Below are 22,837 nucleotides of genomic sequence, written 5' to 3'. Positions count from 1 at the left end.
TAGTTGCAAATATTCAGACACCTGACAAGGTGCCCAACGTACACTGTGCGAGTTGGCAGCATCTCCAGGGACTTATTCCACATCCCGCAGCATGTACCGGCTACCTTTACACCCCTGGTATCTGCTACCGAGAACCCATGGGGCCGACAATTTAAAGGCACAGCGCAGACCCCGGCACGGAGCATGCGGCACATGCCCACGCAAGTACCGATACCAGGGCCTCTCTCTACCTACACTGCGCCGCGATGCTCCGTACAATGAATGAATTAGCCGGGCTGCGGCAAGAGCCCCCCCGTCCAGAACCCTAACCCGGCCTGCTCCTGCCTCTTGCATCCGCCTCTGCATCCGCCTCTGCATCTGCCTCTTTAATGCCTCTTTTCTGCCTCTGCTTCGCCTTCTCTCGAATCCAATGTTGGATCAATTTGACTGCTGATTGTGGCCAACCTCTTACCCTCCACCCCTCCCGCCTGGCGGAAAGCGCCTGCGGCACATGTTCGCCATGGGTCGTCGGCATCTGTCGCGCTGAAACGCCTTGCCTGCGGACGACGCAGTCCATGAAACGCATCCATGAAACGCAAAACAAATCTGCATGCTTCGGCCGGCGGCCCCCCCCCCCCCCTTCCCCTGCCTCCCCTGCCCCGAGGCCCTCGTCGCTTTTCCCTGACTCAAACGAGCAGAAGCCATGGGGAAAAAATAAATTTAATCTGGGGGGGACGCCAGTTCAGGCCACTTATTGTCATGTCCTCCGCAAGCAAACTAGTCCCGGCTCCGTCCCTAGCGCCAACCCTCGACATGGGCTGAACTCAATTGTCCTCGATTTTTCTCGCCCTTGGCCCCATCTCCCTGTTCGCTTCCCTTGCGCGGATACGCAGCTTTGCAACTACTCGCCTCCCGAGAACGGGAGCCTGGAGATGCCACCATCACCATGGTGCTGCCCCGGAGAATGTCGCGACTCGTCGCCCTGACGGCCATTGCGCTCGTCGTCCTGCTCCTCGTGCGTCTCATGCCAGGCGACGTCGTGCCCTCGCCTCTACCTCCGACTGCCGACCAACGCGAAGCTGCCAACGGTCCAAAGGCGCAGGAGCCTGCATCCTCCGGCGAGGGTACCTTCTCCTCCTCCTCCTCCTCCTCCTCGTCGTCGTCGTCGTCGTCGTCATCATCGCCGTCCAAGTCCAAGTCCAAGTCCAAGTTCGACTGGTCCAAAGCCAAGCTGTTCTACCCCCCGGCATCCATCAAGCCCCTGCCAACAGGCACCCCGCGCCCCATGGGCCGCGTTCAAGCAAGCCCAGACGCCTTCGTTCAGACACCCGAGACGAAGCGGCGGCAGGCGGCCGTTCGCAACGTCTTCAGGAAGAGCTACAACGCGTACCGGACCCACGCCTGGATGAAGGACGAACTGATGCCCGTCACGGCCGGGTTCAGGAATCCCTTTGGCGCGTGGGCCGCCACGCTGGTCGACGCCCTCGACACGCTCTGGATCATGGACCTGCGCGACGAGTTCCGCGAGGCGGCCCGGGCCGTGGCCGGCATCGACTGGTCCGTCACCCCGGACGGGGCCGCGAACCTGTTCGAGACGACGATCCGCCACCTGGGCGGCTTGCTCAGCGCCCACGACCTGAGCGGCGACAAGGCGCTGCTGGCCAAGGCCGTCGAGCTGGGCGAGATGCTGTACCACGGCTTCGACACGCCAAACAACCTGCCCGGCTTCTGGCTCAACTACGACGAGGCCAGGACGGGCGCGCTGCGCGCCGGCACCAACGACCCGTCCGCCTCGCCCGCCTCCCTGTGCGTCGAGTTCACCAGGCTGTCGCAGCTCACCGGGGACAGCAAGTACTACGACGCCACCGACAGGGTCACGCGCTTCCTGCAGAGGACGCAGAACAGCACCCGCCTGCCCGGCATGTGGCCCATCGCGCTGGACTTTCGGAACGAGGCCGCCGGCGCCGACGCCCGCTTCACCCTCGGCGCCCTGGCCGACTCGCTGTACGAGTACCTGCCCAAGATGCACGCCCTGACCGGCGGCCTGGACCCGACCTACGAGCAGCTCTACCGCGGCGCGGCCGACGTGGCCGCTCGCAACCTCTTGTTCCGCCCCATGGTGCCTGACGGGAGAGACGTCCTCTTTTCCGGAGACTGGGTCGCCGGCAGCGGCGGCAGCGGCGGCAGCAGCGGCAGCAGCACGGGGGAAACGGGACACGTCGTCCCCGAGAGCCAGCACCTCACCTGCTTCGTCGGCGGCATGTTCGGCCTCGCCGGGCGCCTGTTCGCCATCGACGAGCACGTCGCCCTCGGGGAGCGCCTGGCCCGCGGGTGCGCCTGGGCCTACGCCGCCTTCCCCACCGGCATCATGCCCGAGATCTTCCGCCTCATCCCCTGCGCCGACGCCGGCCACTGCCCCTGGGACGAGTCCGCCTGGCAGCGCGACGGGGACCGCTCCCTGCCCCGGGGATTCGCCGGCGCCAGGGACCCGCGCTACCAGCTCCGCCCGGAGGCCATCGAGAGCCTGTTCGTCATGTACAGAATCACCGGCCGCCAGGAGCTGCAGGACATGGCGTGGGACATGTTTCGAGCCATTGTCAACGCGACCGCGACCGAGATTGCCTATTCGACCATTTCGAACGTGAATGCAAAGGGGGAGACGGAAAAGACGGATTCCATGGAGGTGGGTATTCTCGTCCTCGTCCTCGTCCTCGTCCTCAGCTTCATCTTCATCTTCATCTTCATCTTCATCACCACCCTTTGCTCCCCCTCCTCTCCTTTTCCATGGTCCAAACAAGCTAACCCTGTCCGGGTTCCCCGTCTCCCCCCCCACCCCCGCAGAGCTTTTGGCTCGCAGAGACGCTCAAGTACTTCTACCTCATCTTTTCGCCACCAGACCTGATCAGCCTGGATGAATACGTGCTCAACACGGAAGCGCATCCCTTGAAACGACCTGCCGTCTACCAGCACGAGCGCGCGAAAGCCCCGCCTTGAACGGAGCGCCCGCGGTGGGTGCGTGGATCAAAATTGTCCGCGGAAGACGACGGGGCACCACCACATATGGGACTACGTGGCACACTAGAGGGAAAGGCGAGAAATAGAAGCAGCATCCCGTTTGGAAACAGCGTGTATTGATTACAGCGGCATGGCGCGGCAGAGAGATGATGCAATAGGACATCACTTTTGATGCTAGTGTACAAAACGTGACTGGCGAACCAAGCAAGAGCGTACGCTCACTTGGGTACCAGCGTATAAAACACGGGGGAAATCAAATAAATCATCCTGTTGTCCTCCAAAATCAAATTGTTGCAAAAAGTATGCATCATCAAACGGGTATCCTCAGCCGGCATATATCGGCAGCACGGCAACCCAGAAACGTCCAGCACACTTTTCCACCTCGCCGAGGCGTGACCATCCATGGGCATTCGTGTTGTCATAATCGTCGTGTTGCGCGGGAAGGCGTGCAACTTGTGGCCTGTAGGGGTTAGAAACAAAAGGCAAGACGAGAGCCGTTTGACTCTAGTTGGCCCAAGGGGATAGCTACCTGCCTTGCGGGAAAAAAAAAAAAAAAAAAAAAACTCGTCCTTCGCTCTCACAGTCAAAAGAAAACCACAATTTCTGATTGAAAAAAACATGAGTCGAACGCATCTGACGGATCATGACAGAGACGTACAGTTCCAAAGATCCCCGGGGAGAGAGAAAGACAAGAGAGAGACAGAGGAAAAGTCGAGTTCATCTGTCCGCTCTCGCCCCCCCCCCCCCCCCCCATCACACTTCCCCTTTCTTCAATCAGGCAGTCGTACCGCGTAAAACCACCCCTCGTCGGTGACGTACCACCTGCAATTGCCCATGTGATCAATGGTAAAGCGGTTGCGCTGGGTCCAGTTCCCGTCAACCTCGCGCACATAATAAAAACGAGAAGGATCATCATCCGCTGGCTTAAAGTCCTGCGGCTCAAACAGGCGATTGTTGTATGCAAACTCAACCTGTCGAAGAGTCTCTTCGTTGGGGGTCCTGCCAACGCCAGCGACATCGGGGATGTTGGAGGAAGCATTACCTGGTATGATGGGAATAGCTCCTGCAGGGGCCACGCCGATTCCGCCACCAGGCGTTGCCATGACGGGAGGTGCCATCATGGGCTGACCTGGGATTCCGGGGGCGGAAACATAGGCCTGGCCGTTGATGACAACGGGCTGGGGCTGGGCAAGGGGAACGTATGAAGGTTGGGCAATGCCAACATAGCCTTGCTGGGCGACCGGGAAGGCTGCGGCGGCGGGTTGCTGGCACGGGGCAAAACAGAGAGAGAGAGAAAAAGCTTCGTCAGTATCGAGCTCGTGTGATCAAGTGAGTGACACTATCAACAAAACAACGGCAGCAACGCAAAGTATACGGGGAAGGCCTCGCGAGCTCATCAGAGAGAGAGAGAGAGAGAGAGCGGAAATATCCTCAGAGAGAGAAAGTCGGGGATGCAAGAGCAAAAAGAAAACGGGCCAAACACACACACAAAAAAAAGCACTTGCATAGTACGTGTGCCCGTTGACATGAAACGTCTTTGGCGTCACCACCGTGGTGGTAAGCGGCGTAGGCGTAGCGTAGTAGGTAGGGAGAGGCAGGTTATAGACAGCAGTGGCTGGGTGAGAAGCAAACAGGGCATAAGAGGAGCAGGGAGGAGGTAAACCAACATGAAGACCTGCCACAGGCACGCCGTCAAAGCGAGGCACGTAGACGTGGGGAATGGGTCCAAAGGTAGTATCCGGTGCGGGAGGTTGAAAGTTGACTCCGGTGGGGGGAGGCATGCAGTTCTGGTAATCGCCCATGTTGGATGCTGAGGTGTGGCCGAGTCCGAGACGGCAGGCTATTCCTGGGACGCAGCTCTGGTGGTGGTGGGCAAGGTTGGTGAAGAGGGGATACTGAAGGTTGGGCGGGAAGTTGGGATGCTGGTGAAGAAGAACAGGAGCGGCGGTGGCGGCGGTGGCAGCGGGAGCCAACGGCTGGCAGTTGAGGCTGCGAGTCGGATCGGCAGCTGTAAACCACGGTGCGGAGGGAGGACGATTGAGATGGGGCAGCCCAACCTGGGGGTGCGAGTCGGGCTGGGTTTTGGTCTCGGTGCTATGCTCCGGGGAGGAAGGGGGAGGAGGAGGAGGAGGAGGAGGAGGAGGAGGAGCTGCTGCTGGTGCTGGAGCAGAAGCAGGAGGAGGTGGAGGATTGCTCTTCAGTTTCGGATCCTCGAAACGGACCTGGCGAGGAGGCGCAAAGTCGCCCGATTTGCGTCGACCGAGCTTGGGATTGAACGATTCGGGGTCGGTGCCTGCCTGGGGCATGGCTGAGGAGCTTGGAGACGGAGAGCGGGCATCTGCAAGAGGTGCAGGCTGGGATTGACTGATTTTCGGGAAAGGGAGGCCTTGAGAAGCGGCGGCAGAAGATGTCAATTGGTTTTTTTTTCTTTTTTCTTCTTTTTTTTTTTAAAAAAAAAAGGGGGGGGGAGCAGAAAGGGGGAAGAATCAGAGATAGACGGCAAGGGAAGGAATAAGGAAGGGGAAAGGGGGGGGGGGGGTTGGTTGAAAGAGAAGCCTGGGTGCAAAGCGAGGCGAGGAGAGGCGAGGCGAGGCGAGGCGAGGCGAGGGTGGGAAAACGGGAGGCCAAGGCAGGTAAACAAACAAACAAACGGGTCAACTCTGGTCCTCCTGGGTCGCGCGGTGCAAACGTGGGACGCGGCGTGGATGGGGGCAACGATGGAGAGAGTCGCGGACTCCAACAAGTCGACTCTCAGACGGTTGCTGTTCAAGGGCCTCACCTCACGGGCTGATGGGCTCACATCTCGCAGCTCCCGTCTCGCAGTTCCCATCTCAAAGTTCACAGCTCTCCCCAGCTCTCAGCCCCCCCCCCCCCCCCCGCCTCTCCTTTCCCAGCCCAACGCGTGTGTGCGTGTGTACGTGCGTGGACGGCTGGCTGGCTGGCTGTCTCCTGCTCCCGCCGCCGCGAGAAGCATCTGGAAGGAACATGAGGTTGCTGGAGTTGACATTTGAAAATTCACGACAAACTCACCAACTGCTGCAGCGTCCAGCCCGTGCCGTCGTGCACCCAAACCGACTGCTCGGGCATGTGGTCCAGGGGATCCTCGTACTGCGTCCACGTCCAGGGGAAGCAAGGCAAGCACATCGCGCTGCCACTTCTTCTTTTTTTTTTTTTCCCGCGGCTTGCTTTTTATGTGATGTGATGTCTGGTCGTCTGCCGCCTGCTTGCACTTTGCTTCGCTTCGTTATGCTCGCGGGGGGCGGCGGCGTGACTTGAGGCTGACGAGTCGTTGAAACAAGTCTGGTGCGAGCATCGATATGGTAGAGCAAGAGAGCAAGCAAGGAAGCTGGCGAGAGCGAGACTGCGATTGTCTAGTGCCCAGCAACGATGCCATCCAGCCCCCCTCGCCCCCGTCGTCCACCTGTCGTCCACCTGTCGTCCACCTGTCGTCCGCCTGCCGTCCACCTGTCATCCACCTATCGTTTAACCTGCTCGCCAGCTGTCGGGTTCGGTTTCAGATGGCCGTGAATGCGAGAATGGCGCCAGTGCCGTTATGCGATAGGCACGGCTGAGCAAGTTGTCGTGCGTCTCGTCTCCATCGTCAAATTCACTTTGGCTTGACCCAGACGACTCCGGTACGGCACGGCACGGCACGGCGCTGCACTGCACTGCACTGCACTGCACTGTGAACCTGAATCATGTCAATTGTAGACCCGACGCCTCTTCCCTCTGCGGTCTAATGCTCGCTGGTTAAAAACCTGATATAGTAGTAGTGTACATTGGGTTCATGGGAGGAGGGATGATGCATGCTAAAACACCATCGCGCAGAGAGCTTTCCTGCCGAGACGCGCCTAAGCAGCATCAGCAAAGGCCGCCAAAATAGTTTGCCGCTCAGCCTCCCAACTTTTGTCCTCTCCCTCCCACCCTGCTAGCAGACTTTGTCTCGCTTGCTTTTTTCCCCTTGGCTCCGATTGCCGGTCTATCCGATGAAGGGAGCGATGTGAGTCCAACCGCGTGGTTCCGATGGAAAAAAAAAAGAAAAAAAAAGTTGGTGGAGTAAGACATCATCACCGTTGTGTGAAAAAGGAGCGTCCATGATTTACAAGTTTTCGATGGAAGCAGCGGTTTCGGGAAGGGGGAAAAAAGCTCGCCGAGCAATCTGAGAACGAGGTTAACTTGGGTCACCACGGGGAAGGAGAGGAAAGTTTTGCGCGGCGGCAGCGCCTTCAACATACAGCCCAGATGCCAGCAACAGACCCGACAACGCCTCCGGAAATCATCATCGACCGGGCGCCGCGGGTGCTCTTGAACACCATGCCGCTGAGCACACCAGCAACAACCGAATTGGCAGCATCGTGCTTGCCGCGAAGGGAACCGATCAAGGAGTTGACGCAGTTGTACACAATGGCCACAACACCAGCCGAGTTGCCGAGAAAAGGTCCCCTTCTGGTCATGCCGTTGAGAATGGCGTTCATGCGCAACTTGGGAGGTTGCCCGACCGACTTTTGGAGGCCGTCCTTCAGACCCCATGCGCCTCCTATCGACAGGGCTGCCAGGTATGTGATGCCGGTGCCATAGCAAAGATCGTCGGTAAAGCCACGCGAAGGCAGAACAGATTGGCCGCCGGGCAGTTCGGAAAGGGCCGAGTCCTCGAGGCTCAGATACTCGAGCGTGTCCTTGTTCAAGCCAGCCAGGGGGTGTAGCTGTGAGGGGTCGGAAAAGGTTGAGCTGTGAAGGAAAGCCTCGACTCCTTGGCCCAGCGACGGGTCAAAGCTGTCTGTGGAGCTGGTTGCTGGTGTTGCTGGTGTTGCTGGTGAAGGGGTCGAATGGACGGCATGTGCTTGTTCCGGGCGATGCTCATGGCGCGGCTTGTTGCCGCTGGTGAAGGCGTTCCACAGCGATGACATGTTGGCTGGCGCGTGGTGATTTTTATTTTTTTTTTTCTCTTTTCGGCTTCAGATTCTTGAGCCAAGCGACAAGTGAGACTGGATGCAAAGTACGGAGTATCTAGCTGGTCGGCAACTTGCAACATGAGAGACGAGACGAGACGAAGTGACAAGCCGCAAACCCGTGCTTGACCCTTTTCTTTTTTTTTTTTTGGCCCATTTTGCCCCTTCCAAAAATTTCTCTGCCGTGCTGGGGGGGGTTCCGCGCAGCCGCACTTCTCTCCAGCCAGGTGGGGCCATGCATGGGCCATTTCTGGAGATCACGTGTCCCTTCTTTTTTTTTTTTTTTTTTTTTTTTTTTTTTTACCCCCCACAGCAACTTAACAACAGCCGCCCTGCTTTACCGCGAGGCTGCGAGAGGTGGAAGTTCTCCTGGCGCAGAATCAAGGCCCAGATCAATTGCCATGTGGCTCTACTCACAGCGACAAGGAGATTTTCAAAACTCACAACAAGGTCTGAGGTCGACAGGTGTGAGGTGACAAGCATGCACGTTCCTAAGTCGCTACCGCTGATGACAAGCCACCTACCAGATTCTGAACTCCTTGGCTTCAAAGACCAAGGCAACCATAACCATGATGGCGGAAAAGCCTTCATTGAAAAAACTCAGACCATCTCTAGACGCTCCTCGAAACACATCCACGACTCGCGAGCGTTAACTACTATGCGGCAAGGCCAGCTTACGCCTTGGATTGTTCGAGTTGAATTACTTGTACGAGAGACGGCTAAGATGGCTTCAAATCATGTCGCAATCACCCCAACACGGACATCAACAACAAAAGCGCAAGTACGTGATAGGTAGGCGATTACTTCTCTCTGGGAGACCGGGAACGGCCAAACACCCACAGATTGGGGGTGCCTAGCAGCAAGTCGCCGTAGCGAAGTCTTCCGTAGAGAATAAAAAATTAACATGACGGTTAATAGTTTAATCCCAACTGATGATGTAGAATTAAGAAAGGAAAAAGAAAAAGGGAGATGGTGAGGCTGGCGTTTGCCTTTTATACCAAGCACCCACCAAGGGGTTGGGGGGGTTGGGGGGGGGGAAGAAAAAAAAAGAGGAAAAAAAAAAAACTGTTGTGGGGCCCGAAATAAGTGGACCGTTTTGCTTGCAACTCCAGTGTCCAAATGAATGAGCTTCGCTGATTTTACGAAAGCGCGCTGGGTTCTTTTTTTAGATTCCATCTCCATCTTTTACTCGAGCGGCGGACCTAGATAACGGCAATTTCAAGGTACAATTTCTCGCTCGAGGCTAGAAGCCGCTTACGATTGGAAGCGGCCCCCTCGAGATTTGGCGAGACGAAAGTCAACGCCACAGTGCACAATACACAGTGCACGGCATACGCACAGTGACCCGGCTTGTTTCGTTTTGTTACATTGGCGAGACAGCTGGGGGCAAGCGCAGAAGAACCGGCGCAGCTGTCACGCCTCGTTGTGGTTGGTTTCGAAAAGCCAGTGGCTGGATCAAATCATATCAAGCCCTGCGAAATCGCTTGGCTTGGCGAAGCCACACAACGCCACGTCGAATCAAATCGTCAACCAGAATTCATTGTTGGCGGTTCTCCGTGCCTCCGTGCCTTGGCTTGGTCTTCAGCGGGAATTGCAGCTTGTCGTGCCGGTTGATTCCCGTCATTCGACCTTCATCATTCAACCGACATCTGGAACATCTGGCTTAGCAAAGCAGGGTGATGTGCTGTGCTGCACTGCACTCGCTCGCGCCACTGTACCGATCGATCTGTGCCCCTCCTCTTGTCCACTCCCCAGCGCGTCGTCAGCCGAAAACAGTCCTGTTTTCAAGACCCAAGCATCATCGTCGAGACGCCTGCCAGCACCATATTCGTCATAGAGGCACTGGGCCCGTCGAGCTGCTAGCAGAGGCTCCTTCTTACCCTTGTATCGACTACCACCTAGCGCTCGACCCGGGCGGAAGCGGACCAGACTGCTCACATTCCTCGGCCAACGCATCACATACCAGTGTCAGGCTGACAGGCAGGGACAGCCAAAGCTACCCAACCGACGCAATATCAGTCACAAGTCTTTCGCGCGTTTTGCACCAAACACTTATATTTAACCTTTCGAAACCATATTTCCAACCGCGGATAACAACCACCTTTCCATACCCGGATAACAAGGCTGAATGAAGCATTAAAGCTCATCCCGGCCGGCTGGTCCGTACGAAATCATCACCGAGGCAACCCCCCCCCCCCGTCCCATCCGGATTCCGTATCATCCCAACTTTGCCGGGCTCAAGCCTTGTTCCGCTCCCTCCACCTCCAGGCTCCAAGACCTCCGAAGTTGTTCTCTCTCTCTTTTCATCTGACCTCAACTGGATTCCTTTTATTTCACCCCAAATATCGACTCCGCCTCGTATCACCGTTCGTTGCAGCTCTTATTTGTGTAACTCAAGCATTCTGTCGCATAGCTAACTGTTGACTATCCAGATCGAGCTTGCGGGCGAACAAGGGTCCCGTTGCAAGCAACCAACCAACTGGGCCTGTCGACCAGGGTCACAAAATACTAATCTAACTGCCCGTTCCGCCGAAACGTCGTAAACGATGATGAGCTCACCATCCCCGGCTAATGAGCAAGCTTCCCCGTGCGAAACCTCTGCCCAGGGAAAAAATGCGTCTTGCCAAGGCCTCGGCATTTCAATCCGGTCAAACAGAGGGTCTGAACCCAGCTTCAATGAGAAGAGGACGGGTCTTACTCAGTTCTCGCAAACAGCTCTGCCAGCAACAACCTCCGGATCACCTCTGAACCGACCGGAGCCTCATTCGCCTGTGAAACAGCATTCTCCCCTCGGAAAATCGGCAGTTCCTGGCCAAAGTGCTGATTCAGACGACCAAGACGAGTCATTCTCAAGCCGTACTGCGGCGTGGTGCACCCCCGACGCCTTGAGGAAACGGCAAGGGAGGATGTCGTTGACCGGCGATAAGATAATTGAGGAAAGGTCGGGATATGCTCAGGAGCGACCAGGTACTTGGTACGCAAGACACAACTCGGCGGGCCCAGATCGTCACACAGAATCACAACACTTGGCACCAGACGCTACACCCTCAAAGCCTCGGCCGTCTTCGCTTGTCACGGTGACGCCCGCACCAGCCGCCTCCAATGCGGGCCGCCCAAATGTCAAATCCCCAGCTTCGATCCCGCGCTTCTCCTTTTTCAACATGAAAGTACTAAAAGGTTTTGCCACCGGTCCGGTCTCGCCAGTCAAGGATGACGAGCTTGTCAACCTCGACATTTACTCTGCATTATTTCCCAAGGGGCCACCTAAAGATGGAGAACCGTTTTCACCTGCTGCGTTCAAAAACTTGGAAATGAGCGCCGTTGGATTGCTCCGAAGATTTCAGTCCGAGTATCAGGATAAGGCTGCTGCTTGTCAGGAACTCCGGGCCGAACGGGACGCTCAGCAAGACGAAAGGCTCGAAAACGAGACACGAATTGCGCATCTGAAACTGCAACTAGAAGACATGGCGCAAAGGGCTGCCAAGACAGAAGCCACCATGCGAGGCTTGATGGAAGAGCTGAAGCGCGAAAAGAAGTTGAAGAGGGAGGTCAAAATGGCGAGGGCAAATGGCGTCATCACTTCGTCGGGCACGTCTAGCATTTCAGAAGATCTCTGCGCCGAGGACGATCAAAGAGAGAAGCAACGCCGTCGACGAAGCGGAGGTACAACAAAGTCTGACAGTGCAAGTGGTGACACGGACGACGAGAGCGTCGATGAACTCAGCCTATTCTCTAGACCGCGGAGTCCGACTTTGGCGGTCAGCATCAACTGTTCAGACCCCATCGAGGGTTCCACGCGTGAGGGTGCGACAAATACTCACCCGTTTCCGCAGATTAGCAAGTGCGCGGTCACATTGGAGCCTCCTCGCGTAGCAAGGCAATCGGAGCCTCCAATGTCTGCGTTCCAGAAGCTTGTGAGGGGAATCTCGGGCGAAACTGCCTACTTGCGCGCTGGGCATGGGTGTGAAAGCTGCCAAGGGCAAGACGCCAGCATAGCCTGGGACACTGCCAGCCTCCTACGAGATGAAAACCGGGGGCTAAAACGAAGAGTCGGCGAGCTCGAGACTGCAGTGGAGGAGGCTCTCGATGCGGTCATGGGTTTTAACCTGTGAGTTTTAAGAGGTGTTCTGTAACGCCAGAAGCAGTGGGTGCCTGTTTTGTGAAGAAAGAAGAACAGAACACGTGAAGAACGATGGGCGTTTGGACAAGAAGTATGCATTGCATGGTTGTGGCTCACTTGGCACTTGGGTGCTTGGCTATCCGCTCCGGCGTTTGCCGCTGGATTGCGGAACTTGGACATGTTGTATTCTCTGTAGGCTTTGATGGAGAAGAATGACGGGAAAGGATGACGGCCGATCAAATCTGGTGCGAACAGCTCTGGATTTTTATTTTTATTTTTATTTTTTTTTTTGCTGTTTGCTCGGAATGTACATGCGGAGTACTTGCCAGTGATGTGTGTCGCGCGGGAAGATGTCGCATGCATGGAGTGAGTCGCTTGCTTCCGAAAAGAAGCATTCTTTTCGAGCCAGCCATGGCTCCATACCAGCGACGACAAGCCCAGACTTGCGCAGAGCCTCCCACGGTCTCTTCTTCAGCATGACGCCCAGTTTTCTCCTCGTGATCAAGGTCAACTCATCCGGCCAAGGCTCGACACATTCGACCGCGCACAGTTCCATGATGCGAGAGTCGTTCCGAAACTGCTATTGCTCGAGCCCCATCAACGTGGGCCAAGCGAATGAACAAGAGAAAATAGCGCGGCTGACGACTACCCAGCCATCAAGAGATATATGTACAGACCTCCCACGCTCCGGCTTCGCCCCCCCGGCGCCATCGGCCGTCGTCTCTGTTCCACGCAGCCCCAGGCCCTTTTTGACCTGCCTGCGGATTCCCGAACAAACCGAAAAAAAAAAAAAAAAAAAAAAAAAGCCATTCCGCTCCACCACGCCGCCGCGACGCAGAAAACGGCGGATCCATGGCCCCCGGCCACTTTGCCCGTCTCACCTGGGGCGCCTCTAATGGTGGGCTTCGCCGTGGTGCTCCTCTTGCATGAAGAAATGCTCGTAGACGCAGTATCCGGCGAAGGCGACTGTCGCGGTGCCAAAACCGGGGAGGGCGTTCTTGAAACGGTTCCAGCGGGAGAACGTCCCCGTGTATCTCCAGGCCTCGCTGACGCAGCGGAATCTGTCAGCGCTACTCTTGCCCCAGCCCACTGTTGCTGTGTGCCTTGCCATGATCCCCCGCCTCCGGCAAGGGCTCAACATCCGGCCGGAACGATGGAGCGGGCAAAAAAAAAAATAAAAATAAAAATAAAAAAATAAAAAAATAAAAAAAAAAGGGTCTTGGGGGGAGGTGTGCAACGTACGCTCGCTCCCAAGGGTCATATCGTGGTTGGCCGGCTGCCTCTTTGAACGCGCGCATGTTGAAGCCGGTGATGTTGGTCTTGGGCCCGCGGGCCGCTCTTAATACTCTATTGATTGGCGAGGGGGGGGGGTTGTTGTTGGAGAGGTCAGCTTCTGAAACGAAAGGCCCCGATGTCGTTGGTGTTGCTTTGCAGGGCCAAGTTCGGCCGGCTCGGCTTGGCTCGGGGCTTGGTAGGGGAAGGCCAATGCGAAAGCAGCTGTTCGTACCTTGTAGGAAGCATGGTTCCCTATCGAGGGCGCCTGTAGCCACCGAGATGGGGGGAGGGGGGGGAGTAACACGGGGTGCTTTTGATGGAAATGAAGCGTTGTCGGGCTGAGGATATGCACAACGCTCAAACACGTGCGGCCGTGCCGTCGAGTCGTCGCCAAGCCGGAAGAACGTAGTTGCTTGCGAGGGAACGTACGTAGTACGTACCAGACTCTTTTCGGTGCCTGCTGCACGGGCCAATTGCAAGGCACCAGAGGTAGGGACTCGACTCCATTGCGTGCTGCGGAGTAGGTACTGGCGGAGTACTCCGCGCCCGGTGGTGCTACTTGCGGTGCGGCAGGGACTGGGCACCAGGGTACCTGCCCGGTACCTGGGCTAGGTCCCGTCATTCGACTTGCCCCCCCCTCCCCCCAATCAACTCCCTCCTGCTCTCAGCAAAAGCAAATCTGCCATCCGCCTCGACCAGAGCTTTGCGACCACGACTCCAGACCTGATTCCTCCAGACGTGCTACGGAAACATCCCGCCTCATTCCAGCTCGATTAATCACCCCCCTGCAAGCGACCCATTATCATTTTATTGGCGTCTGTCGATACACCGCTCCCTCTGCGAAAAGCTCGCTCGCGGCCACGCGTGGCTACACCAAGTCGTCTCCTCCCACCTCGACCAGATCCACCACATCCACCACATCCACCACATCAACCAGCCCTTCGGCTCGCAACAGCCCATCGGCGACCCTGCTCTTCCCTGCCTCTTGGACCCCCTCATCATCTCGCCGCTTCTCGCCGCTTCTCGCCGCTTCTCGCCGCTTCTCGCTCGCTTCCATCGACACCCCAGGCGCTGCCAGGCGACGCGGCTTTTGCATGTTCGTTTTGCACGCGAGCAGCGAGGCATTCGATTCCTCCTTGGCCGCGCTCACCCTCACCCTTCTCCGGGGCGTCCTGTTCGGCTGTACCCAAATGAACAACTATCCGGGCACCCAGAACTTCTCCGTTTCCAATCTCCCGGCGCATTAGAGACCGCGTCGTTCGTATCGTCATCCTCGTGGGGCGCATCCGGGACAGCGTCATCCCCAGCCGCAACATCAGCATCAGGCTTCGACGGCGCCATCGAGCCGTCCGCGTGTCGACGCCCCTTCGCAGCTGCGAGCCTCGCTTGCGGTACCGCAGTCCTCATACGACGCTCATCTTTGCGTCTCGCCTAGCCGTGGCGCCATGCCGCCTCAAAATCGGGGCTTCGGCGCCGGACCAGCCGTCGGTGCGCCGTTTCATCAGCCGGGCTTTCCGTCTCATGGCCAGCCTCAAGGGGTTCCGATGGGCTCCAACCAGTACCTAAACACAAACACTCAGATCAGTCCTTTTGCAGGGGCCAACGGCAACGCCTTTGGCGGGGGCCTCAACGGCACAGGCTTTGCCGACACCGGGTTTGGCAGCCAAAGCGCTCGGATGGGCTTCGCTCACGGGCCTGGCACTGCTGGACTGCAACAAGCCCAACACGTCAGTCAGGTGCAGCACGCCGGCTTGCTGGAACATCCGGCCATGAGAACCCAGCCCAACAAGGGAAGAATACGAGAAGTGTGGAAGCACAATCTACACGAGGAAATGGCCGTGTTGAGGGACTTGGTGGACAAATACCCGTACATTGCCATGGTCAGTGATTTCCCCACCCCCTTCTCCTCCCATTACAACATTTTTATTCTCCTTCTCTCTCTGTGACATGACACCACTTGAATCCGGTTTGCGCAGTCATGCTGATGCGGATGGGATTTTGATAAAGGACACGGAATTTCCCGGCGTAGTGGCCAGACCAATGGGTGGATTTCGCGGCAAGAGTGATTACCACTATCAATGCTTACGGACCAACGTGGACATGCTCAAGGTCATACAGATTGGGTTGACCCTGTTCAACGAGGATGCCGAGACACCTCCGGCCAGGCCGGGACCTGACACGGGGCTTGGTCCTGCCGCGCGGAGAACGGCAAGCCTCGGACCGTTCCCGTACTCGTGGCAGTTCAACTTCAAGTTCTCGCTCAAGGAGGACATGTACAACGAAAAGTCGATCGAGTCTCTGCAGCAAGCCGGCATCGACTTTGCGCATCTCGAACGAGACGGCATCGATCCCCACGAGTTCGCCTCGTTGCTGATCCCCTCTGGCCTGGTCTGCTTCGACAACGTGCGCTGGATATCCTTCCACGGAGGCTACGACTTTGGCTACCTCACCAAGCTGCTCATTTGCACGCCGCTGCCCAACGACGAGGTGGACTTTGACCACAAGATGAAGCTCTACTTCCCCACCACGTACGACGTGAAGCATCTTATGAAGTATGCGATAAAGCTACACAGCCAGGGCTTCCTCACCCCGAGCGATCCGGGCAGCGCCGAGATCCTCAACAAGTTCGAACACAAGTCGGGCCTGGAGAACATTGCCGAGACGCTCAAGATCAAGCGCATCGGCGCGGCGCACCAGGCCGGCTCGGACTCCCTGCTCACCGGCAAGGTCTTCTTCCAGATGCGGGACAAGATCTTCAACGGCGACATTCCCGAAGCCCACATTGGCAGGGTCTGGGGCCTGGGCGTGCCGGACGGGCCGATGGGCCCAATGGCCCTGATGATGAGCCAAGCCGGCAACGACGGCGGCATGAACGGAGGCGGCGCGCCGAGCACCCCGAACACGGCCCCGGCCGGTCTGGTCAACAGCCCGGCCGCCGCGCAGACCCACAACTCCAACGGCATGCCGCACATGGGCCCGATGACCCCGGGGGGAGGTGGAGGTGTCTTTGGAAGCTTTGCCTTTGCCGGCAACAGCAGATAGGGATCTGCAACTAGATGCCAGCTACCTCTTCAGTCTTGAAGATTCTCGGGCGGTGGGGTGGGGGGGGGGGGGGGGGGGTGTACATGATGACCGAAAAAAAGAAAAAGAAACGAGAAAAAAAAAAAAAAAAAAAAAAAAAAGAGAGAGAGAGAGAGAGAGAGAACGCATGTATACGCTACACCATACCAACAATCCATCTCTTGTGCCTGTCCGTAAGCCCCATGGTTGGTTCATCGTAGGAGTTGGGCTGCCGTCGACCCCCCCCCTTTTTTTTTCTGTTTCCCTTGTTTTTTTTTCTTTGGTCTCAGCGCTCGCATCCAAGAAATCCAGCCAGAGTTGGGAGGCTGGGAGGGCACGGCACGAGATGAGTGATGGGATGCAAGTGGTTGGCTGTACTTGGCTGCACTTGGCTTGGTTTATGTGTGGGTTGCATCTGTATTGTATTCTTGGGAATGGAGGATAGCTGTCGTTGGCCGAGCGTTGAGACCACGTTTCGATGCATCATTTTTGATTGTAGCTGCCCAGGTCTGCCCAGGTCTTTATGATTCGGTGCGCCATGCCAAACTCCTGGCCCGCTGGTGCATCAATCTGACGCCAAACGCCCCCATGTTCCCTGACAGAAGCGTCTTGCATGGCATCGTGCCGTGCGGACGGCACCGTTTTCCCTGACGGCAGTTTTCAAGCCAATTGTTTTCAAACTTGGGGCAAAAAAAGAAAATAAGACATGGTTGGCCAGCCTGGGGGCATGGGGCATAGATTCCAGCGCGGTTTGGGGTACATGAAAGGAAGTAAAAAGGAGAAAAGACCAAGGAAATCGAAATTAGAAAAAGAAAAAAAAAAGTGAAAAAAAAGAAGAAGAAAAGAAAAGAAAAGAAACTAAAAGTTCAAAGTATTGAAAATGAAACCAGACATCTACGTTATGTAGACCTTTTTCAAGCCCTCGGCGGCAAACACCTCGCCGGTTTGGAGGTCCTTCACCATTGTCTCGGGCAGGCCGGCCTTCTTCGCCTGGTCCTGCAGGCTCTGCGACCCGTAGACCCTCCCGTTGGGCAGCAGCATCAGATCATGCTCCACGTGGCTCTTGGTGTGGTGGGCGTACGGCACGTTCCTGGCCAGCTCGTTGAGCTCGGTGGAGCAGATGGGGCAGACGCCGTGCCCGAGGGTGGAGGTGCCTTGTCCGTGGTGGGTTGCCGACGAGTGGCAGGCCGGTGTCTTGAGCGCCGAGAGGCCCGACGACAAGGCGACGTGGAGGAGCGGCACGGCCGGGAGGACAAGCAGGTTGCTGTGCGCCGTGGTGAAGATGTCGGCAAGCTCGGCCCATCTCGCGGGCTTGTACATGTTGGAGTAGGCGGCCGAGGCCGGGGCGTCGGGCGGAAAGGCCAGCAGGCCGCAGGCTTGCTGGACCTCCTTGGGGTACGTCGTCCAGTAGGGCAAGAGGTACTTTTTGGCGTGGGCGATGGCCTCGACGAGCTTGGGCTCGGCTTGCGTGCGGATCAGCTCAATGTACTGCTGCAGCCGGAGCATGAACTCCAGCTTGCTCTGCGACGGAAAAAAGCCGTCAGAACCCCCGTCGGAACCACGCAACCACGCCAGAGTTTCAATGGCCGGTCAATGTTGTTGTTGAATGGGCATGGCATACCTCCATCTTGCGCAGCTCCTTCTTGTTCTCGGCACACCAGGCCAGCGCCTCGGCGACGCTGCCCTTGAGCAGAGACTCGCGGATGCGGCTCATGTTGGCAAAGGTGTCGACGTCAACCAGGTCCCGCATGCCCTTGTCCTCGGCCAGCTGGCTGGCGGTTTCCTTGAAGCCGTGCCGGAGCAGGTAGTCGGCCAGCAGGCGGTCGAGCCGGCGCCGGCTCCAGGCCTCGTAGCGGACGTCGTCGACGCTGCGCATGGTGTACAGCTCGTCCAGGTGGGCGATGCGCGCGGCCGTCTGGTGGTGCAGGCGCGCCTCCTCGTCGGCGTAGGCGGCCAGCTTGCGCTTGACGCCTCTCATGCGGGAGATCATGGCGTCGAGGTTGCGTAGCACGTCCTGCTGGGAGGCGCGGCCGGACACGGCAGCCGTGGCGGACTCCTTGAGCAGGGCCCTGAGGGCCGAGGTGTCCTTTTCGATGGTGAAGTGGGCGGAGCGGAAGTTTTTGCGGAGCAGTTCGTGGGGGAGGCGAAGCAGCGGTTGGTCCTACCGTGGCGTGACGCCGGACGCCGGACGCCGGACGCCGGAGGGTTGCAGGTCAGCTCGTGATGTTCGCCGCATGGGGTTTCCGTCGGGTCGTGTGACCCCTTTGGGGGGGGGGGGGAGAGAGAGAAGGAGGACGGAAGGGGAGCGTCTTGCCTACCAAGAGGAGGTGCTCACTGTGTTTGAGGGTAGACTGATCGTGGTCGGCCATTGTGGGCGTCGGAGATGGGTTGAAGAGGCGGAAGAGCGAGGAGGTGAGCTTGGCAGCATGCAGCCGAGGGGTTCAACCATGGGAGGAAGCTAGGTAGGTAGGTAGGTACAGTACTGTAGCTATCCGTCCGTCCGCAGGCTTGACGAACTTAGCATTGCATGTACGGGACTACGGACGGATACTGTTGACGGCTTTGAAATGAGGTCAGGCGGAAGGGAAGGGTGGGGTGGGGGAAGGTGGGGGGGTCTGCTCGACCCATTTCGGGTTAGGCGTGGGTGATGGACGGGGGGTTACCTGGTGCTGCGTACCCGGTACTTGGTGCCTGCCACAGCGCGGGGGTGTCTCGACTCGACTCGCGGATGTGCGGTGAATACACAGTAGATAAGGTACGCAGTGGGTGTGCAGGGCAGAGGTATGTATGCAGTTGGGTACGGGCGCAAGGCATGTATCGAGCACCCCGTTCTCTGCTTCTTCAGGTATCTCCTCGTATCTACGGACTACTCGTATCAGGTATCTACCTCTCCGTGCATCGTGCACATGCACAGGGTCAACGTAGCATCTGCCATCGGCCATGGTCCCGTGACTTTGACTTTGGCGGGCAACCCTTTTGCCTCTCGTCTCGTCAACCTGCACGTGTTGCACCTCGTCGCCCGCCGCGTGACCCAGCCAGCGTCCAGCCCAGCCCAGCCCAGCCCAGCCCAGCCCGCCAGCGGCAACCCAGGTTGCAGCCCCCCCCCAAGATTCAATCAGCTTCAATCAGGTTCAATCCAGGTCAACCCCTTCATCCGCCTTGGTCCTGCTAGGTCCTGCTAGGTCCTGCTAGTAAATTTACTGGCCCCCGTAAAGCATAAGAGAGAGAGAGAGAGAGACGCACACAGAGTATCGCGTTGCAGCTGCTGCTTCAAATCTTCAATTGCCCAGCCAGCCAGCCAGCCAGCCAGCCCCCCTCTCTCCCTCCCTTCACCTTCTCTCTCTTCTTCCCAATCATCTACTTCTTCCCTTTTTTTTTTTTTTTTTTTTTTTTTTTTTTTTATGTTTTCCCCCCATCTTTACCTCTCACCCAGAGTTTCCGGGTTCTCGTCTCAAGACGCTGCACGTTTCCGTTTCCGCTTCGTCCTAGCTCGAGCTGGCGGTGCGGGTCTGTCGTGACTTTTTTACCTCGACGCCTGGCTGGCGCGACATCACGAGATTGATCACGCAAAACAAAAAAAACACGTGAGTTGACGAAAAACCCGTGATCTGGAAAGTCAGTCTCCAGAGCACATGATCTGCCAGGTATGTCGCAAAGCTTATGCGCCTTTTTCTTTACCTGTTCACGATGTCGATTTGATGGCCTCGCCACTGTTTTTGATGGGAATCCATTCTGCTCTCGAGCCGCTTTCGAGCCGCTTTCGAGCCGCTTTCGAGCCGCTTTCCGTCGGGGCAGCGGCGAACGCGCCTTTTTGTTCCCCATCCGCCCACCGCGCGTGTCGTGTCGACTTTGCTGGCCGGCACCAGCCAGCCAGCCAGCCAGCCAGCCAGCCAGCTCGCAATCGCTCAACTGCTCAGAGCCCATTCAGTGATGGCTTGCACGAGCCTCTCATGATTGCTGCCGCGATCCGCGATGGCGATGCCTGCCGCCCCCTTTGGTTCCTGAGCCCACCACCCTGTCCGCTGACGGGCGTCCTCCGACCGCAGCGTATCATCATCATCATCACCCCCCATCCCATGGCGACATGGTGATGAAAAGACACGGCATGGGCGTCGTCCCCATCTCGCGCCTGGTTCATCTGATCCGGGCCAGGATTGACGCCGTCGGCACGAGATGCGATCCGTCCCTGTTTCCCGTTTGCCTCCCTCAGGACCGACGACGCGGTGGCACGCCGCTGCCTCTGGCAAAGCGAGTGCTTCTGTGCCTCGAGCCGCGAGCTGCGAGCTGCTTCCAAAGCGGAATGCAGATCCATCAGCATGTTGAATCACACGCACGTTCTGGTGTCTGTCTGGGCCTGCAATCCGCTCTCCCAGTACAGTGCGCTCTCTGCAACCTTTGTTCGTCATGGCCAACCGCCATCAAGTGCCGGCTTCATGATTGACGCTCCTCTTGGTGCCGCCTCGGCCGTTTCATCCCAGCATCGGGTATACGTGACGTGAAGGCACATCATGTTCAATCGCTGACTCAACCCCCTACCCTTCTGACCGGTTCTATCTTGCAGTTATCAAGTCTCGACTCGTTCACCCAGCAGCCTGAATTGCTGAATTGCCCCCCTCTTGGGCTCCAAGGCGCCGACGGGTTCCCAGTCTCCCCCCATCCCCCCCCCCCCCCCCTCCCCACCAATCGCATACTGGTTCCGCAACAGCAATGTCGGATCCGATCGTCACCGAAGAAACCGATCTGTCAGGTCTCACCGGCTCGCCGGGCCATAAGCGAAAGCGGGAGCCGGACAGTCCAGGTGCGCAGCGTCATAAGCGCGCCGCTCCCCCGGCAGCCATGACGGCTGACACGGCCTCCTTCATCGACAGTGCCATTGAGGCTACACACGCGGCTGCAGCCAACGGCGTCAACGTGGACGACTTCAATGCTCTGCAACAGGCCGCCGCCGCCGATCACGCCGATCACGCCGATGCCTCTGATCCATCAAACGCCACCAGCACCGCTCAAGCTGCCTTGGGCATGTATCCTACCCTGCATGTGCCCCCGTCCACGGAGGAGCAGTTTGCGGCGCAGGCCACGGCAGACGGGGACCATCATTCTCACGAGCACGACGCAACCTTCAACCCCGAAGCTCCTCAGGCGGATATGATGGATCCCTCCGCCGCCGTCAACCCGCCGCAGCAGCCGCCGCCAAACGGAGTTCCAGCAGCACCTGGTCATCGGTACTCAACAACAACAGCAGCAGCGGCAGCAGCGGCAGCAGCATCATCATCATCATCATCATCAGCTCCATCCAACCCCAAGCCCACCGTGGGTTCCGAGGAATGGCACAAGATGCGCAAGGACAATCATAAAGAAGGCAAGCTTTGACAGACGGCCCTTCCCCCCCCCCCTGCCGCCGTTTGTGCTAACCGAACCCAACAGTCGAAAGAAGGCGGCGCGAGACCATCAACGAGGGCATCAACGAGCTGGCCAAGATTGTTCCCGGATGCGAGAAGAACAAGGGCTCGATCCTGCAACGCGCCGTCAGCTTCATCACGCAGCTCAAGGAGAATGAGCAGCAAAACATCGAGAGGTATACGCTGGAGAAGCTGCTTACGGAGCAGGCGATAACCGAGCTGAGTGCTTCCAACGACAAGCTGAAGCAAGAGTGCGAACGGCTCTACCGGGAGCTGGAGACGTGGAAGCGAGTGGCCCAAAACGCAGGTCTGGAGCCGCCGCAACCCAAGCCGGAGCCCACGGCTGCCACATCCAACTAGGACGACGCGAGGGAGCCAGCCGTCGTCTTCTCGAGCGGCTCTGCACAAAGATGGAGCGAGCGCTAGGCGCAGCCCCAAGGGGTCCGTTCGGACAGCGGGCGCCCGGGGCGTTTACCCTTTTTTTTTTTTTTTTTTTTTTTGTTTCCCCTTGTACAACAGTGAAACCATGCCCATGCCATGGGCCACGGCAGACGGGGCCAGTCATTGCTGTGACGTGGGAGGTGGGACGTTGCTATACCTGTGTTTTTGCTCTCTCTGCCCACATGATGATGGCAGGGGCGACGACTTTTGCTTCTACTGCGTCTGGCTTGGTCTATCTCTGCGCTTGAATTCGTGCCTCTTTTTTTCTTCCCCCCCCCCCCCTTTTTTTTTTTTTTTAGCTTTTTTTTTTATTTATCTACTCGCTTATTTTCCTTTGTTTTGTTTCTCTTTTCCCGATTTTTTTCTTGCTTTCTTCCTTTTTTTTTTTTTTCCCCTTCCGTTCTACATCGTGCCGCGGCCGGCTTCATGTAAGGGTTCACGTGTAATCGTGCGACCTGTCGGTGTCGAGGGAGTAAATGCCATGATGAAACAAAAAGGGGGCCTGCTTTCCCGGCTGGCAACGTGGATGGATGGATGGATGGATGGACCATGTACACTTTGCCTGTTTGACCGCTGTCCGGGTATCTGCCTCAACATGT

General features: G+C 57.5%; 12 protein-coding genes across 12 annotated transcripts; 5 read left to right on the top strand and 7 right to left on the bottom strand.

Annotated features, from left to right (window-relative positions):
- Positions 1–925: 925 nt before the first annotated feature.
- UV8b_06578 (uncharacterized protein) lies at positions 926–2,973 on the top strand (the record flags this gene model as incomplete). The annotated part of the gene is made up of 2 exons (XM_043144075.1): positions 926–2,662; positions 2,821–2,973. The coding sequence occupies 2 exons, from the start codon at positions 926–928 to the stop codon at positions 2,971–2,973; spliced, it is 1,890 nt and encodes a 629-aa protein (XP_043000010.1).
- Positions 2,974–3,764: 791 nt separating this feature from the next.
- Positions 3,765–5,300, bottom strand: UV8b_06577 (uncharacterized protein; the record flags this gene model as incomplete). The annotated part of the gene is made up of 2 exons (XM_043144074.1): positions 3,765–4,259; positions 4,662–5,300. 2 exons carry the CDS (start codon positions 5,298–5,300, stop codon positions 3,765–3,767), a joined length of 1,134 nt encoding a protein of 377 aa, XP_043000009.1.
- Positions 5,301–7,093: 1,793 nt separating this feature from the next.
- Positions 7,094–7,901, bottom strand: UV8b_06576 (uncharacterized protein; the record flags this gene model as incomplete). Its single annotated transcript, XM_043144073.1, has 2 exons — positions 7,094–7,153; positions 7,230–7,901. 2 exons carry the CDS (start codon positions 7,899–7,901, stop codon positions 7,094–7,096), a joined length of 732 nt encoding a protein of 243 aa, XP_043000008.1.
- Positions 7,902–8,424: 523 nt separating this feature from the next.
- Positions 8,425–8,816, top strand: UV8b_06575 (uncharacterized protein; the record flags this gene model as incomplete). Its single annotated transcript, XM_043144072.1, has 2 exons — positions 8,425–8,735; positions 8,801–8,816. The coding sequence occupies 2 exons, from the start codon at positions 8,425–8,427 to the stop codon at positions 8,814–8,816; spliced, it is 327 nt and encodes a 108-aa protein (XP_043000007.1).
- A 1,676-nt stretch (positions 8,817–10,492) lies between these two features.
- On the top strand, positions 10,493–12,055 carry UV8b_06574 (uncharacterized protein; the record flags this gene model as incomplete). The annotated part of the gene is made up of 1 exon (XM_043144071.1): positions 10,493–12,055. One exon carries the CDS (start codon positions 10,493–10,495, stop codon positions 12,053–12,055), a length of 1,563 nt encoding a protein of 520 aa, XP_043000006.1.
- Positions 12,056–12,955: 900 nt separating this feature from the next.
- On the bottom strand, positions 12,956–13,361 carry UV8b_06573 (uncharacterized protein; the record flags this gene model as incomplete). The annotated part of the gene is made up of 2 exons (XM_043144070.1): positions 12,956–13,109; positions 13,306–13,361. 2 exons carry the CDS (start codon positions 13,359–13,361, stop codon positions 12,956–12,958), a joined length of 210 nt encoding a protein of 69 aa, XP_043000005.1.
- An 845-nt stretch (positions 13,362–14,206) lies between these two features.
- UV8b_06572 (uncharacterized protein) lies at positions 14,207–14,434 on the bottom strand (the record flags this gene model as incomplete). Its single annotated transcript, XM_043144069.1, has 1 exon — positions 14,207–14,434. One exon carries the CDS (start codon positions 14,432–14,434, stop codon positions 14,207–14,209), a length of 228 nt encoding a protein of 75 aa, XP_043000004.1.
- A 56-nt stretch (positions 14,435–14,490) lies between these two features.
- UV8b_06571 (uncharacterized protein) lies at positions 14,491–14,745 on the bottom strand (the record flags this gene model as incomplete). The annotated part of the gene is made up of 1 exon (XM_043144068.1): positions 14,491–14,745. One exon carries the CDS (start codon positions 14,743–14,745, stop codon positions 14,491–14,493), a length of 255 nt encoding a protein of 84 aa, XP_043000003.1.
- A 38-nt stretch (positions 14,746–14,783) lies between these two features.
- UV8b_06570 (uncharacterized protein) lies at positions 14,784–16,380 on the top strand (the record flags this gene model as incomplete). The annotated part of the gene is made up of 2 exons (XM_043144067.1): positions 14,784–15,218; positions 15,346–16,380. The coding sequence occupies 2 exons, from the start codon at positions 14,784–14,786 to the stop codon at positions 16,378–16,380; spliced, it is 1,470 nt and encodes a 489-aa protein (XP_043000002.1).
- A 912-nt stretch (positions 16,381–17,292) lies between these two features.
- UV8b_06569 (uncharacterized protein) lies at positions 17,293–18,767 on the bottom strand (the record flags this gene model as incomplete). The annotated part of the gene is made up of 3 exons (XM_043144066.1): positions 17,293–17,919; positions 18,020–18,559; positions 18,717–18,767. The coding sequence occupies 3 exons, from the start codon at positions 18,765–18,767 to the stop codon at positions 17,293–17,295; spliced, it is 1,218 nt and encodes a 405-aa protein (XP_043000001.1).
- Positions 18,768–20,311: 1,544 nt separating this feature from the next.
- Positions 20,312–20,716, bottom strand: UV8b_06568 (uncharacterized protein; the record flags this gene model as incomplete). The annotated part of the gene is made up of 1 exon (XM_043144065.1): positions 20,312–20,716. The coding sequence occupies one exon, from the start codon at positions 20,714–20,716 to the stop codon at positions 20,312–20,314; it is 405 nt and encodes a 134-aa protein (XP_043000000.1).
- A 389-nt stretch (positions 20,717–21,105) lies between these two features.
- Positions 21,106–22,157, top strand: UV8b_06567 (uncharacterized protein; the record flags this gene model as incomplete). Its single annotated transcript, XM_043144064.1, has 2 exons — positions 21,106–21,757; positions 21,823–22,157. 2 exons carry the CDS (start codon positions 21,106–21,108, stop codon positions 22,155–22,157), a joined length of 987 nt encoding a protein of 328 aa, XP_042999999.1.
- Positions 22,158–22,837: the final 680 nt, after the last annotated feature.

Source organism: Ustilaginoidea virens, chromosome 5 (genome assembly GCF_000687475.1).
Source record: "Ustilaginoidea virens chromosome 5, complete sequence".
NCBI lineage: Eukaryota > Fungi > Ascomycota > Sordariomycetes > Hypocreales > Clavicipitaceae > Ustilaginoidea > Ustilaginoidea virens.
This window is presented reverse-complemented; position numbering and strand designations above follow the sequence as displayed.